Source organism: Anomaloglossus baeobatrachus, chromosome 6 (genome assembly GCF_048569485.1).
Source record: "Anomaloglossus baeobatrachus isolate aAnoBae1 chromosome 6, aAnoBae1.hap1, whole genome shotgun sequence".
NCBI classification, from domain to species: Eukaryota; Metazoa; Chordata; class Amphibia; order Anura; family Aromobatidae; genus Anomaloglossus; species Anomaloglossus baeobatrachus.
This window is the reverse complement of record NC_134358.1, coordinates 341,035,262-341,052,604: the sequence shown is the minus strand read 5'-3', so window position 1 is coordinate 341,052,604 and position 17,343 is coordinate 341,035,262. Positions and strand designations below refer to the sequence as shown.

General features: G+C 44.8%; 1 protein-coding gene across 2 annotated transcripts in view; it reads right to left on the bottom strand.

Moving 5' to 3' along the window:
* Positions 1-17,343, bottom strand: part of PDIA4 (protein disulfide isomerase family A member 4) — a 342,287-nt gene that overhangs the window by 64,468 nt on the left and 260,476 nt on the right. For both annotated transcript variants that reach the window (XM_075314972.1, XM_075314971.1), the window contains exon 6: positions 5,795-5,953. In XM_075314972.1, coding sequence (XP_075171087.1) covers positions 5,795-5,953 — 159 coding nt within the window. The remainder of the gene's footprint in view (positions 1-5,794; positions 5,954-17,343) is intronic.

Sequence of the window (17,343 nt, the reverse complement as noted above, 5' to 3'; positions counted from 1 at the left end):
TACCACTTTCTCATAATGGCTCTGCTGTAACCAACTGAAACATAGCCACTGCATCGCCTACTATTATACACAGACCTCTGTATTATTCTCTATGTCTATTTTTCTTTCAAACCCTCCGAACAATCTGAGCGGGTGGGCGAATAGGGTCAGAGTCCGGTTTTACTGTAATGGTGTAGGCATTCAATTCAGATGAGTCATTAAGACGTGATATGGCGACTAGCAGTTGGGCCTCATTTTTTCTCCTCTCTTCTGCCTTTCTCTGGGGGAAGGAGACCCGCTGGGGAACGGTCCAGGGATCTGGGGGGGGGGGGGTCTCCCAGTCAGGCCCACTCCGTTTTCCGTAACCGCCACCCAGTCAGGTAGGTGCATATGGGGAAGACCCAGACTGGACAGAAAGCCCGGCAGATCTCCAGGCGCTCGTAAGGTGTAAGTTTGGGGGCCTTTCCGGACCGATATGGAGAAGGGAAACCCCCATCTGAAGGGAATCTCTTTTTCTTGAAGAAGAGTGAGTAGCGGTTTGAGAGCCGATCTCTGGGCCAGAGTATATCGGGACAAGTCCGGCATAATTCGGATAGGTTGGCCTTGGTAGGAGAGTGATTGCTTTTTATGTGCTGCCTGCAGGATTAACTCTTTAAGCTGGAAGAAATGAATCCGGCAAATTATGTCTCTTGGTTGAGGATTGTTTGGGTCTTGAGGCCGTAGGGCTCTATAGGCCCTATCTAACTCAATGAAGGTTCCAGGCAGGCGACGTAGTAGGCCATTAAAAATGGACGTCAGTGTGGAAGGGATGTCTGTATTAGAGATGGATTCTGGTAAGCCTCTGATCCGCAAGTTATTCCTCCTATTTCTATTTTCTAGATCATCTAGGTTAGATTGGAGGTTTTGTAATTGGGCGGAGTGGCGATTAACCGTTTCTGTTAGTAATTGTTAGCCGAGGCGTCTCGAGACTGAGAAAGAGTCCACTTTTGAAGAAACATCTGTCAGCTCAGCACGGAATTGTGCAAATTCTTGTTTGCATTCAGAGACAATCTGAGATGTTAGAGTAGTTATGTCTTGTTTGGTAGGTATTGACTGCAATAGTATACGCAGGTCTGCCAGAGTGGCCGGTCTGTTTTCTCCTACGGTTGTATGTTTAGACTGCTCCCTATCTTCAGGATTTCACTGGTCATGGCCGGCGGGGACTGAGGAAATGTCTATTACGTTAGTAGTGACAATATTTTGGTTTGAGGCCACTGTCGCTATGAGTATTTTCCTCCGGGGTATAGCTACATGTGTCTCGTTCTCACCCTCACCTCCATCTCTGGGGGGGTTGAAAGCCATGATGATCCCGTTGACCACTGGCCTGGGGAAGGGAGGGGTCAGACCCCAGCTCCTGTATCTCTGCTTCCTGGGGTGCCATCTCAGCAGTAGTAATCACTTTGCTTTTAAAATGCTGGGTTAATGCAGGTTGCTTTATGGCTGGGTGCATGTCAGAGAGGAACAGCGGCCCCCTCCTCACCCACTCCTCTTCTTGAGCCACCGTTGGTTCAACGCAGGGCCTGGGGGGTTCCCTGTACCAATGGGAGCTCTCTTTCTTTTTGGGGTGCCATGGTCGCCTGCCTCTCTCTGAGCGGGGACGCAGGAGTAGTTCCCATCACCTGCGCCGCTCCCAGGCCTTCCGGCGCTCTCCCGCATTCCTCTGCAGTATGGTTAGGGGACATGCCGCCCTCCCCTCCCTCCCCGTGTCTCACCTTCCTCAGAGCCGCGGCGTCCTGCAGGTCCTCCGTGCTCTGCGGCGTGTGAGCCTGCACTAGCTGCAGCTGCGTGTCGCCCGGCGTCTTGGGGATTCCCTGTGTTCCTCCGCTGACGGAATCATTCAGCGGGGACGCAGGCAGTGATCCATCCAGGGCACCGCTACCACGAGGGGAGCCGCCATCTTGCGCCGCTGCATCTCTTCTGTCCTCCAGTTTTGCGGGCCGCTGCAGGGCGCTCCGCTTGTCAAGAGAGGTCTGCAGCTTCATTATCTCCTGACGCTGCCGGGAGGTCTGATGAATGGCCCTGGGAGATGGGGTTTTGCCGGCCAGCAGGCCTTGAGGTGGGTCCGGTGATGGCGCCACAGGCGGGAGGGCCTGGTTCTCCCGTTGGGAGGGTTGTGAGCAGGTGAGGAGTGTGGCTATGTCCCCTTTAGTGGTCGGAGGCTGTGAGGAGGCACGGGCTCTGGGTTTTCTGGTGGATTTGCCCATAATTAGGGTGGATGCCGGTGGATTTCTAACTGTCAACTACCCGGCGGCGATCATGCCAGGCACAGTGCTGATGCCTGTGCGATTGCCAGGAAGTACATATACGTCCTAGGTCGGGAACTACTCCCTTTCTAGGACGTATCTGTAGATCAATTTGATCTTTGTTGGAGATAATGCAGACTTAAAGGGAATCATGTCAGCAGAATTTTCGCAATTAAACTAAAAGATTCCCCTTCTGCAGCTCCTGGGCTGCATCCTAGAAAGGTTCCTCTTGCTACTGTGCCCCCTTTGAGACCTAAATAAACACTTTATAAATTCTTACCTTTTTGTATGCAAATGTGTTTTTATGGTTACGGGGGCGGGCTGTATTTCGTCCGTTATTCGCACCCCTGCCACTATACGCCGTCCCCCATTGCTCATTTACATACATGGGGACGCCCCCCTCATGTAACTGTGTCCTCCCGAGGTCTTGCGCATGCCCAGTGGCACTCTCGCGGGACTGAGCGCTGTGCAAAGCATGAACGATGGTGAGGTGATTGCACAGGCGCGGGATTATGGGAGGCGCTGTGGTTGTCATCAGCGTCATCCAAGTAGCCGCCCATAATCTCGTGCCCACGCTTTTCCATCTGCCTCCACCGTTATGCGCAAGCGTTGGCCATATGAACCACGTTACCTATTACCCATCTTTCCTTGGAGCAGGAAATAGATGGGAGGAGCAGCACACCACCGATCAATAGAGGAGACGCGCTTGCGCATAACGGTGGAGGCAGAGGGAAAAGCGCGGGTACGAGATTATGGGCGGGTACTTGGATGACACTGCTGATGACAATCACAGCGCCGCCTATAATCTCGCGCCTGTGCAATCACCTCACCAGAGTTCACGCTTTGCACAGTGCTCAGTCCCGCGAGAGTGCTACTGGGCATGCGCGAGACCTCGGGAGCACACAGTTGCATGAGGGGGGTGTCCCCATGTATGTAAAGGAGCAATAGGGGACGGCGTACAGCGGCAGGGGTGCGAATAAAGGACGAAATACAGCCCACCCCCGTGACCATAAAAACACATTTGCATACAAAAAGGTAAGAATTTATAAAGTGTTTATTTAGGTCTCAAAGGGGGCACAGTAGCAAGAGGAACCTTTCTTGAATGCAGCCCAGGAGCTGCAGAAGGGGAATCTTTTAGTTTAATTGCGAAAATTCTGCTGACAGGTTCCCTTTAAAGCTATGCTCCACTCAATAGTCTTAAAGAACATCGCTCCCTCCTGGTTCTCTTTCTAGCTATATGAACACTCTTTCAGTGTATAATTTTCTAACTTCACTTCTCTTCCTCTCACTATTGAGGTCCCTCAGGGTTCAGTCCTTGGCCCTCTCTACATGGCCCCAATCAGACCATCAGCAAATTTGGCTTCCAGTACCATCTTTATGCTGATTACACACAACTATACATTTCACACCCCCTATGGTTTTCTGCCAGGAGATACAGGTCTCCCCTTAGGCCGGGGCCACACGGGGACTACTACAATCCTCGCATGACACTCGGCTCACGCCAGCAGCACAGCGGGAGCAGAGTGTCAATGCGACTGAGGTCCGATCATGCGATCGGACCACAGCTGCGGGGGGCGGGTCAGCGCTGAGGAGGGGAGGGCCAGTGCTGAGGAGGGGAGGGAGGGATTTAGCTCCCTCTCTCCTCCGTTGTCGGCTATTTGCCATTCTCGCTCTGCACTTGTATTACACCGGTGTAATGCGAGTGCAGTGCGATTTTTCCCTCGCCCCATAAACTTGAATGGGTGCGAGAGAAACAAGGATCGCATTGCACCCGCAGCATGCTGCGACTGTTCTCTCGGGCCGATTAGGGCTGAGAAAATCATCGCTCATGCTGGCAGATAGGTTAATATTGGTCAGAGTGGAATGCGATGTTTTATCGCATTCCACTCGCTCCGATTTTCACGCCGTGTGTCTTAGGCCTTAGGTGAAGTCACTGACTTCACTGAGGTCAGTGACTTGTTGTTACAGGTGGAGGACCATGGGAACATTCAGCTGTGACCACAAATAACCTGAGTGACGCTGATCACGTGGCTCAGGCTCTGTCTGCACTCACAGCGGGCAGTCATGCTCTATGGCCGCTCACTGTGACTTGGATGTAGCAGAGCTAAATCGTCGTGGGACCTTGTTTGGATTACGTTGGACCTGCAGGGGTGGTTTGGCGGTTAATAAAGTGGTGAAAGAGTGTTTTTTGTATGTTAGTCCAAATAAAGGATTTTTTTCTGTTTGTGTTTATTTACTTCACTTACAGATTAGTAATGGGGATGTCTCAGACGCTGCCATTACAAATCTAGGACTTAGTAGCAGCTGTGGCATGTTATTAACCCTATATTCCCTCAATCGCCACCTCAACAGGGCAACGGAAGATCCGGGTAAAGCGCTGAGCTTGTTGCATCTAATAGATGCGACAATCTTGGGCAGCTGCAGGTTGCTATTTTTAAGCTGGGAGCAATCCAATAAGCATGGAGCTCCCCTGCTTGAGAATACCAACCCCCCAGCTGTCTTGCTTTATCTTGGCTGGGTATCAAATTGGGGGAATTACACATCGGTTTTTTTTTAAGTTATTCATTTAAATAATAAGAAAAAAAAAAAATAAATAAGAAAAAAAAAAGCTGTTCCTCTTCTTTTGATACAACAACCAAGATAAACGCAGTGCTGGGGCTGCAGCCTGTAGCCGTGGGCTTTATCTCTGCTGGGTATTATAATAGATATATTATATATAGATAGAACTTTAAGCCAATTGTTTTATTTATTTATTTTTATACCTAGATACTGACCCGCAGACAGCGTCTGTGAATGGTTGCAGTCAGATGCTGTCACACAGTCTGGGGGCACGTTTGACTGCAATCACATACGCCAGGATGGCCGGTGGGCGGGGAAAGCAGTGTATATGCGATGAGCATAATGTGCAGCACAGGAAGTGAATGTGAGACCTGGAAGCAGCTTGCCACCATGACGGAGCCTCGGTAAGTATGAAGTGCTTGCTTCATTCTTATTTTCTTTATTTTTCCTTTATTTTTTTTAAATTTCTCGAGAGCCGGATCTAGATCAAACACCCGGAATCCCGGATCCGGGTCCAGCACCCAATGCCTTTGAAACCGCGCAAATCCGAACTTTTAAATTCCGAGTCTGCTCATCCCTAGTCAGCAGGTTTTGCTATGTAATATTACAGTAGCATTAAATATGGACAGAGACCCTGATTGCAGCGATGTATCACTTCGTTTACTGGCTGCAACAGTTCTAATATAAATCACAGTTTTCTCTGTTGCAAATCTGTACTGACACGTTGCTGCAATCAGGGTCTCTTCTCCTACATCATGGTGCTCTCAGATTACATAGCAAAACAGGCAGATGGTGAAAGAGCCCTCTTAAAGGACTTTATCCCACAAGTGCATATATTTTTTTTTCTCAATCAGAACAGAAAACATCTTGTACAGAGTTGTATTTGGTCAGGCCAAAAATAATTCACTGTCCAAGTTGGTATAAACTAATTCAGATTCGCTTTTTCCTCTCCCTGATTATTCACACACACAAACCTGCATCCTGATGAAGCTGAAATTCTTTTTGCTTGTTGCCAATGAAAACTCCAATAACTATAGCATCACTTGCATCTCTCAAGTACTCCTGAACTTGTTTCACATTCTGGATTAAAGTTGAAGGTGGACCAGCTTGTTCAATCATAAAGTCAATAATTCCTAGTAAAAAGTAAGAAATAGGTTGAAACATAGAACAAAGTGGAAATGAAAAGTGGACTTTTGATACATTATATTTACACCATACAAGTAATGGGAAAATGGCAGTATTTGTAACATTTATTTTTTTTAAAACATCTTTTTTATAAAAAAAATTTAAACATAAAAAAATTAAACAGTCAATTCCATGGTCAAATAGTAAACATCAGCATACACAAGATTGATTTGTTCGTCAATGCAACTGTAAACCTTGCAAAGGAAGAAAAAATAAAAGGTAGTATCACAAACAAAGAATAAGAACGTGAGTGTGAACCCTTCCACAATTATGTTCTTGCTATGGTGTCGACAACATGTACCATATGGAGATGGTAAAGTGTCTAATGATGGTCCCAAAACCCCCAATGTCCCTCTCGGGTCTTCCAGACAATACCATTCTGTATGGCGGAAATGGCTAATTATTTTCAGAATTTCCTGAGGACTATAATGAAAACCAATGATTTTTTCAACAGCGGAAAAACTTTTCCTACTGACTTTTCTTTACTCCTTTCTGCTTCTATCAGTTCTAGTCCCAATAGAGGTTTCATTTGAGATATTATTGCTCCCATTGATGGCGTGTTTGGTTTAAGCCACTCGCTAAACAAACTAAACTAAACAAATGTGTGGATGTTTCTAGGAATCTATGTTTTGTCTACCATACTCTGTGATTCAGATTCGGGGGGGGGGGGGGGGGGCGGGCGTAATTGGTGGAAGAGCAGAGCCTGTGGTATTTGTGGAAGTTTCGTAACCCAACATGCTTGAATCTGGTCCCTTACTCGCTTCCAATATGTTACTTCTGTGCACTCCCACACCCCATGCCACAGATTCGTAAAGGGGACCCCACACTTAGGACATGCTGTAATCTGGCCAGGGCAGCTATGGGAAGGCTGGATGTTAAAGCCATACAGCGCTGTGTGCATGAGCTTGAAATAAGTCTCCCTCCATCTCACACAAGATGGATTTTCTCACCCGTTCCCACCCTTGTAATATTGTCGCTATCTCCTCATCTCCTGTCCACCTCTCCCATGTTCTGAACAATTTGCTCTGTTTTAATTTAACAAATTTATGCCTCATGGTGCTGTACAATGAGGTGATACTCGCCATTTGGGTGCGTGGGCCTATACTGTCATCTAAGGCATGAGAGACAGATTCCCTCTCCAACTTTCTAGACTGACAAAAAGAATGAAGCTGCAGGACCTGCATGAAAGGTTTCCTGTGTATCTTGAATTTGTCCATAATTTCTTGTGGAGACATCCACCGTTTTTCCTTCAGGCACATAATGGACCCTGCTGTCTGCAACTGATCACAGCTCTGATCAATGACCCTCTTAATTTCAGCTCCCTGGGGGAACTCTGGGTGACCAAATATTGGCATATGTTTGGAAACCAGAAAGGGAAGTTGAAAGGCCTGCCTCACTACCTTCCAACATATTATGGTGTCCCTTAGTAAAAAGGAGGATCTCACTATCTGTGGTAGTTTAGCTTGTCTAGTGTGGATAAGAGCGGTCAGATCCCAAGTGGCGGCTAACTGTCGTTCTGGATGGGTGTTTGAGTAGCAACTAGTGTCGTTTATCCAGTCCACTACATGTCTAAATAAAGAGGCGATATTATAAGCACGTATATTTGGAAAATTAACCCCGCCTTCACTTCTCAGTAGCATCAATTTTTCTAGTGCAATTCTGGGTCTTTTATCTGTCCAAATAAAATGTGTAAAGGCCTTCTTCAGTCTAGATCTAAATATTTTAAAATCAAGGGCAGGGTTTGCAAGGGGTATAGGAGTCTGGCAAAGCTAACAATTTTAACCAGGTGACGTCTACCCAAAAGAGATATTGGTAAGTGATGCCACCGTTGTAGTTCCCCCATTATTTTACCTATAAGGGGGGTGTAGTTAAGTGAATAGAGTTGATCTGGTCTCCTATCTTTATCCCCAAATATGTTATGTATGACTTTGAGATATGTAGGTCCAGACCTAGCTTGACCCATTGCTCCTGATGTATTTTGTCTCCTAATTCTAGAAGTTCACTTTTGTTGATGTTAATCCTGTACCCCAAATATTCACTGAATTTCTGAATAAGGTCAAAGATCCTCCTCAGCTGCTCTAGTGGTATTGACAAAAAAAAAAGTATGACGTCATCGGCAAATAGAGCAATCTTAACTTTATCTTTGCCTACTCTGATTCCGTCACATAGATCGGACTCCTCCATAAATCTAGCAAAGGGTTCCATAGCCAGGTTGAACAGCAATGGTGACATTAGACATCCCTGTCTGGTCCCCTTGTGCAAGCGAAAAGAATCAGAGAGGAATCCTGGTGTGTGTACTCTAGCTGTAGGACTATTGTAGACCCCATCCAAAAATGTTCTAAATTTGCCTTTTAAATTGAATGAGTCCAACGTCGCCCCCAGCCACTCCCAACTAACGTTATCAAATGCTTTCTCTGCATCAAGAGTTAGGAGGGCTGGTCTGTCTCCTAAATGCTGCTGTTGTCCTACCTCGTCCAGCACTGTCAAGACTTTTATGTTTTTAACTGCAGCTCTTCCCTTAACAAATCCCACCTGAGCTGGCTTCACCAGTTGGGGAAGCACCATTGCTAAGCGGTCAGCCATTATTTTGGATATAATCTTTTGGTCTAAGTCAATAAGTGAAATAGGTCTATAGGAACAAGCCTCCAAGGGGTCTTTGCCATGCTTTGGACTTACTTTGATATACGTCTCCTTGGATCTACCTGGAATATCTCCTGTTGTCAAAATGTTGTAGTAAGTAGTCAATACCGGGGAAAACTGTTCCTTGAGTGCTTTGTAAAATTCCCCACTATACCCATCAGGACTGGGTGCCTTTCCATTTTGAAGATGACTTATAGTTTGCTTCACCTTCCGTTATGTCTGCATTAATGACATCCTGCTGCTCCTGCGTGAATTCAGGGAGAGATGAGCTTTGGAGGAAGGCTCTACCCTCTGTCGTATTTGTGTGTGAGAGTTTGTATAGATCTTTATAAAAGTTTTGTAGAGTGAAATTTATTTTTTTGGGATCAGAGGTTACCTTTCCTTGTCCATCTTTTATTCTGACTAGGGGTGATACTTGTAAACGTCCCTTTGCCAATTTCGCAAGAAGCATACCCGCTTTGTTGCCGTATGTAAGTAATTCGACCTCTTCCTAGCTCTATACACCTGCTCCCTCCTGTCTATCCACGTCTCAAATTCTTGTTTGGTCAGTTTCCAATGTTTTCTGTTTTGAGTTGAGGGGTTCTGCAGGAACTCTGTATAGGCATGTCTGAGTTTTGCACTCGATTCAGAATACCCCTCCTTCACTTTTTTCTTAAGGGAAGAGACGTACATCAAAATTCTGCCTCTCAGCACAGTCTTTGCCGTGTTCCAAAACAGAGAAGTTTCATCTACGTGTTCTCTGTTGTCAGATACAAACTCATCCCACCAGCAGCGCAATTTGTCATTGAATCCCTTGTCCTTTGTCAGGAAGGCTGGAAACCTCCATATAAAGTCTATTCCCCTGACCACCCTGTCCGTCAGTTCCATACCCACTGGGGCATGATCTGATCTAACCAAATCAAAAATTTCGACCGACTTCAACCTGTTTAATAGACTCTCAGAGGTCAGGAGGTAGTCAATTCTCGACCAGGACTGGTGGACATGGGAAAAGTGAGTAAATTCTTTAGCATCAGGATGCAGCCAGCGCCAGACATCCCTCAGCCCAGTCTGATAAAGTAGAGAGGTGAGTGCGTTCTCCTCTCTCTGGGGGGTCCTACCCTGACTCCTTATATCTTCCTCTATCCTATGTACCGTATTAAAGTCACCTCCAGTAATTATCAAGGGAGAATTATCCAGGACAATTTTTCTCTCTATATCTTCAAAAAAGGATAGATATGAGAGAGATATGAGAGAGATATGAGAGAGATATGAGAGAGATATGAGATTATATATGAGATTATATATATATAAAATAGGTTTCTCCTCCATGGTCTATAGTGACCCGTACCCATCTCCCCTGGTCATCACACTCTTGAGACAATAATTTAAAAACTAAATTGCGGTGGAACAAAATCACTACCCCTGCATGTCTACCCTGTACTGCCGATCCCACTACTGTCCCCACCCAGGATCTATTAAGCCTGAAAAAAATCCTCTTCCCTTAAGTGAATCTCCTGAAGTAGGACAATGTCTGGAGAGAACAATAACTATATTATAGGGCAAGAATAACTCTAAATTCTAAATGCACTGTGGTGTGTTCCAAACTGCGCACACCACCAGAAGTGCTATGGACTTCACTTTTTTCTGAGATTGGAAAAGTGGTTGATTACACAAGCATATTAGAGAAACTCAACCTGTACCACATGAAATGTAGCGAATATCAATCAGGACGACATCCGTATCCCCCAACTATCCCCTCACAATTTGTCTAAACCAGACCACTCCGCATCCTCCCCCACCAAACCACAGGACACATACCCAGATGGGGATAGAAATGATGTGAACAAGCATCCCCTGGCATGGCAGGCCCCACATGACATAACCCATTCCTGGCTCCTCCCCCACCAACCCCCACTTCCTCTCCTCCCAAAAAAGTTCATTCATTCAGTATCTTGGTATTATCTCACAAACAGCTTGGAAAAGAGTCAAGACCGTTTTAAAAGGGAAAGAGGGTAAGGGTATATACTACATCACCATTCACAAGTTATCACTGGGTTCCTACACCTATTACTACCTGTTGGCCTCTGGGATTTCGGTGACATTGTTCGGTTGTCCCCCTCTCGGTCTCCCCTTCTCTCTGCAGTTTTTGCAGTTTGCAGTATTTTTTCAAATGTCTCTTTCGGCGTCCCTTGCAGAGTTGTAGACAATGTTGACACCATCTTTTTGGAAAATCCTCAGTAATGCCAGGTACTGAAGTGTGAAGCTCTTCCTAGCTTGATGCAGAGACACACATATTTTGCTGAAAGCTCTTCTTCGCTTGGCCACATCTGCAGAATAATCCTCGAACAGAAGAAGTTTCATTCCTTTTATGATCAATGGTTGGGTTCTCTTTCTGTAGGCCCTTATGTCAAACTTTTCGTTGTAGTCCAAAAATTTCATGATCACTTGGCGTGGTCTTGTCTGATCACCAGATTTTTGGGCATGGAAGCGTAGGTCTGGGCCCACCCTGTGAGCCCTTTCGACTCTACAGCCTCTATTAATTCCCAGAGCCGCCAGGAGATCTGTTTCACATAAGAGTTGAAGATCGGCTACGGGAACCGCTTCAGATAGCTCCACCATTCTCAGGTTGCTCCGCCTGGACCTATTCTCAAAATCTTCAACCTTGTCCGCTAGGCGTTTCGTTTCTGTGACAGTTTCCTCTAACTGTGAGGACAGTTGCCTGTTATCTTCTTCCAGGGATGACACTCTCTGTTCCAACTCCTCTATCTGTCCTTTATGTTTGTTTAATTGCCCCTGAAAGTTGTGGAGGGCATTCTGAATAGCTTTCTCTATGGTTTTCTGGATCTCTGGCATGATATTAGCTGCAACCTCTATTGCCATTGTTTTAAAGTCTACCGTTTGCATGTGCGTGCCAACTTCTTTGTTGCGGTCATTAGAGTGTTCGGCAGATTCACTCACAAAGGCATTGTGAAGCGGTTGAGATATCTCAACAGGGACTTGTTCTTCCAGGGGGCTCGGTGCCATTTCTTCATCCCCTTCGCTGCTGGCCCTGTCTCTTACGCAAGAGTAGTTGATTTTTTTGTGCACTACGTAGGAGGTACCGCTCCATAAAGCACAGGTCTGTAAGTTGCAAAAGCACAGTCCCTTTAACAAGATGAGACAATAAATTGTAGTGTGAGGGTCTTAGTATATGAGTGGCTTACTGTCAGCTCCTTCAGAAGCCAGCAATCAATTTACAAGATACAGTTCTGTATGATGGCCATTAGAGGGAGGCAGTGTCCTGCAAATGGCTCTGTGTGACATGCACTATATTGTTTCACCCACTAGATGTCTCACTTCCTGCTTCCTGGGGATCCAGCAGTCGGGCAGGCTGAGTTTTCAAAGAGAAAGAAAAAAAAAAAAAAAAAAGACGTTTCCCGCCCAGACAGCTCTCTACTGCCTGCGTCAGTGCTCACTATGCAGCTTTCTCTCCCCTCCAGACCGCCAGCAGTCCTCAGGACTCTCTCTTCAGCACAGGTGAGGGCACGACTTAGCACAGTCTAGGGGTACCAGCGGGGACCTCAACCAGCAGTTCAGTGATCCGTGCTACCCAAGGAGGAGGGGGAGGGTGGCACCCGGACCTACCCGATCCAGTATCTGTCCCTGGCCTCAGCTCTTAATGCCAGGCTCCAGCACAGGACTGCTGTGTTCTGTCTTCCTCACAGTAATCTGGCCAGAGCGAGGGCTATCAGTGGCAGTCCACAGTTCACAGCAGGAGTCCTGGGTCAGGGGATCCTCCGGTCTCTACCCCAGTGCGTCTGCCAGACCCTCAATCTGTCGCTCACCCAGCTTTTTCTCAGGGAGTCTCTTGCAGAGGCAGCTATCCCCCAGCAGCTATGTCTTTGGGGTGTTGGATGGGCACTGATTCTTAGTATGAGCTCTTGCCGGTGCAGGAGCTCCACACCACACTTCCTACATCCTCAGCGCCGGAACAGGAAGTCGTAACATTATTTTTTAAGTCACAATTATAATTGTGTTAAGCAATTAAAGTTGGTGTGGGTAATAAAATTTCTAGAGGGGCCATGTGAGAATGGCCACGTGAGAAAGGTTAGGTGTTAGTGCTCCCATTGTACCATGTACCTACAGAGCTTGGTCAGCAGTATATCTACAGCTAATAGGAAGGAAGAGACTAATAAATAGTCTGTCTTCCCTAAGGCGAATTCACCCCTCCCACCGTGTGATGCCCTCCCCCCACAGATCCACCCCTCACACATGGTGTAATGTCCCTACCCCCATAAACCCCATCACACACAATGTAATGTCCGCAACGTTTTGATAGCAAAACCCCCTTTAACAGTATGGGGTCTCCCTGCCATATAATGCCAGCAAAGTTGCCCAAACAGCATGATGACCCCCAGTAATCTCCCAAAAGTACTGACTGAAAAAAATGAAACAAACACCACCACCCTCACAATTACTACAAACCCCGCCCAGTTCCACCAATGAATTGCACTCTACTTGCCTAAGACAGACATAACTGAACTCTGATGTTTCTTATACTCTGTAAACAAACAGTGGCGCATTCACTGAATATAAAGCAACCTCCCCACCATATAGATTCCCTCCATATTGAGAGGCACCTTTTACGTTGAACTCCTTCCTGCAAACAAAATTTGTTGGGTCTAGAAATATTTGGACAGTTTAACAACTTATGGCATTTTAGCCATTCACCAAAACATATTCAAGATACAGTTATACAGTGGAACTTTGGATTACAAGCATAATTGGTTCCGGGAGTGAGCTCATAAACTAAGTTACTGTTATATCAAAGCACATAAGAAATAATTGAATCGCAGACAATTCGTTCCACAACCCAAAATATTTACTGTATTTAGACAAACTTATTACAGTAATACAATAATGTACTGTATTCATATAAAATTATTATAGTACACTAATACAAACTACTGTGCAGTAAAAAAACAAAACAAATTAAACTGCACGATCATTTACCATAGAGTTGTTGGTCTGTGGGAGGTACAATACAAGCAATGCGCTGTGTGCATGGAGAATATTTGCTCTTCTTGCAAGGCATTGCTCTTAAACCAAGTTACAAATTTGTAAAAAGCTTTGTCTTGCAAAACTCAAACCAAGTTACTCTTAATCCAAGGTTCCACTGTCATATAGTCCATTGTCCATAGTCAATATGGGTTTAAAGTGCAGATTCTCAGCATTAATGTAAGGTTATTCACACCCTAATTGGAGAAGGGTTTAGGAATTACAAATCTAATATGTAGCTACTGCTTTTAAAAAGAACAAAAAGGTGATTGGACAGATATCTCAAACACTAATGGGCTGCATGGGCTACTCCCTCATTAACCCCTTCACAACATGCATATGTAGTGTCCCTGCCTTTAATGTGGGCTCTCACTGTTCTCTGCAGAAGACAGCCGTGGCCAGCGTTCACAGGAGTTTGTGATTTCTTCTATACATAGAAATGCTATATATAGCATAGGCAATCAGACGATCACAGCTTCAAGTCCCTTAATGGGTCTTTTAACAGTCAAAAGTGGAAGCATAGGTTTAAAAAACAAAACAGAATTCAAAACATCTTCCTTTTGCCATAAAAAAAAACATTAAAAAAAAGATCAAATCATTGCATTTTGGGAACAGTTATCTGTTCCCATTATTCAAGAAATAATAATTTCATAATACTTTTGAATTTAACTTGGCATTGAGAGAATTTCACACTTCATACATCCGCTTAAAAAAATGCACGTATGGCACGTTCTGTTTTGATTATGTGTACAGGTTTCTGGTACGTGTGCCGTCTGTGCAATATCTGTGACACATACAGGAAAAAAAACAAACGCATGACACTCAAATGAATGGGTTTTTTTGTGTGTGTTAAAGATGTACAAAGATGAATAAATGCTAGATAAATAAGAGAATTTTACTGCTATTAACGCAAAACTGGGGGAAAAAAAAAAAAATACAAAACGTGGGTGGCGTCACCTTCCCCCCACCTCATTTTTTATAACCAGCAACAGTAAAGCAGACAACTGCAGGCTGATGAAATTAGGCTGGAAATGTCCATGGTTATTGAGCACTTGCTAGCCAAAAAATGTCAGCCTGCAGCCACCCCAGAAGTGGCGCATCACATTAGTTGCTTTAATTCTGGTGCTTCACGTGGGTTCTTCCTGACTGTCTTGGTGCTTTGGCAATCAGGGTAATGGTTTATGGGGTTTAGGTCAGTCTGGTAGTGTCAGCTTTCATCAAGACCCGTGTCAATAATAGAGAGGTTTTTATCAGTCTCCCCCTATTACTAACCCAGTAATCCAAAAACACAAAAAAAATGTATTTTAATAAACACTCCCCGAAACTTTTCTATGGATTATCAATTTATTTTAATTGGGAAAAAAACCCCACAACAATGCAGGTCAGCCATGGTCCAGAGAATCCGCCAGTCCACCGAGCCAGTCATGGTCTAAGACAGCATATCTGGGAGGAAAAAAACCCCCAAACATACAGTCAAAAGACAAATAAAACAGGAAATCCTCGTTCACCATTTTATTCAAAAGTTAAAAAAAAAAAACAACAAAAAAACAACTCCCAGCTGGTCTGAAGTAGTCCAGAACGAATTCAATGAACAAAGTCTATGCAACATCGTTCTGAAGCTCCATGAACTCTGCTTACAGGCAATTTTGCGTCACGCTACGAGAGACCCGATGCCTCCGAAGAGCGGTGACATCAGCTGCGTTATTGCTAATCAGAGTTACTGATTTAATCTGGGTCATGTTGCACTGCTGATGAGAGGTGATGTTACTGATGTCACCGCTCATCAGATACGTCGCAGCGTGTGAAATTTCAGAAATTTGGGGTTAATATAATAATTTCTTTGGATTGCGACGTGAGGTTTAGCTTTTGAGGATCTTTTGCTCTACTTCACTTTGTCGGGCAGATCATATGTAAGTGATTTCTTGACTGAGAACAAATTTGGCAGTAATCAGGTCTGGATGTGGCTACAAAAATTGAACTCTGCTTCTCAAAGATGTGATGAACCACAATTAATTGATGATTTAAGGTGGAGGGGAAGGGGTGGTAATCACTTTTCTATAGAGCTCTTTAGGGGTTTTTTTCCCCCTTAATAATAAAGACCTTCATTTATAAACTGCATTTTATCTTGTGTTATTTTAATCTAACAGTTACATTTGTTTGGTGATCTGAAACTTTTAGGTGTGACAAACATGCAAAGGAATAAGAAATCAGGAAGGGGGCAAACACTTTTTCACACCACTTTATATTATATCATATGACACTCAAGGTGGAATCACTCACTCAAAGATGGTCACTCAATCGGAGTTCTACACACGAAAAAGCAGACATACATGCTGCTATAAATGCACAGTCTTTAGACTATGGATAAATAGCTGACCGCTTTTATTCAGAATCCCATCAAAAATGGGTGAGGAAAAACCAAACTTCTGCTAATTTAATAAAGAAATTAACTATTTTGTTGCAACTGGTTACATATATTTTATATTTTGCTACAATAATCCTTTTTTAAATAACTTAATTAACCAATATGTTTTTATACATATATAGATAAGACATTTTGTTAAAAGTATAGGCATCTGATATACAAGTTCTGGATTAAAATATATACACAAAAAATAGTATATTTAACAAGTAATAACTGAACCACAAATGACAAGCTTCAAATTTGTCAGGAGAGCCTGGAATTCTGATCAGAACTACATGTACCAGATGTATTGAGAAGTACTGCGTATCAAATGTGCTGACACAAGAGACATACTACAAGTGTAAGGGGTACTTTGCACGCTGCGACATCGCTAGCCGATGCTAGCAATGCCGAGCGCGATAGCACCCGACCCCATCGCACATGCGATATCTTGTGATAGCTGCTGTAGCGAACATTATCGTTATGGCAGCTTCACACGCACTTACCTGCCCGGTGACTCGCCTCCTTCCTAAGGGGGGCAGGTCGTGCGGTGTCACAGTGACGTCACACGGCCAACAGAAGCGGAGGGGCGGAGATCAGCGTGACGTAAACATCCCGCCCACCTCCTTCCTTCCGCATAGCTGGTGGAGGCAGGTAAGGAGATGTTCCTCGCTCCTGCGGCTTCACATACAGCAATGTGTGCTGCTTCAGGAACGAAGAACAACATCGTACCTGCGGTCAACCCGACATTATGGAAATGGCCGACGCACAGATCGCCGATTTACGACGCCTTTGCGATCGTTTATCGGCGCATCTAGGCTTTACACTTTGCGACAGTTACTGGCGCCTGATGTGCGTCACTTTCGATTTGACCCCGACGATATCGCAGTAGCGATGTCGCAACGTGCAATGTACCACTAAGACGTGTTGAAGATCAGAGACCGCAAAGTCACAAAGGAGCAACAAGGTAAGTTATCTCCTGGCAACAAAATTAATTTTATTTCTTCCCTTTCTAAACAACATTAAGATTTACCATATTTTTCGGACTATAAGACGCACTGAACTATAAGACGCACGTAATGTCCCCAAATTTTCTACTAAGGTACCTCATCCCGGTAATGATCATCCTGCCTTGTATATTATCCACATCCTTCTATATATGTCCCATCACAAACTTTTAGGCTATACGCGCACGCTGTGTTTTTTTTCCGCGTTTTTTAGGTGCAGTTTTGGTCTCAAAACTGCATGAATTTACTTCCCCAGCAAAGTCTATAAGAT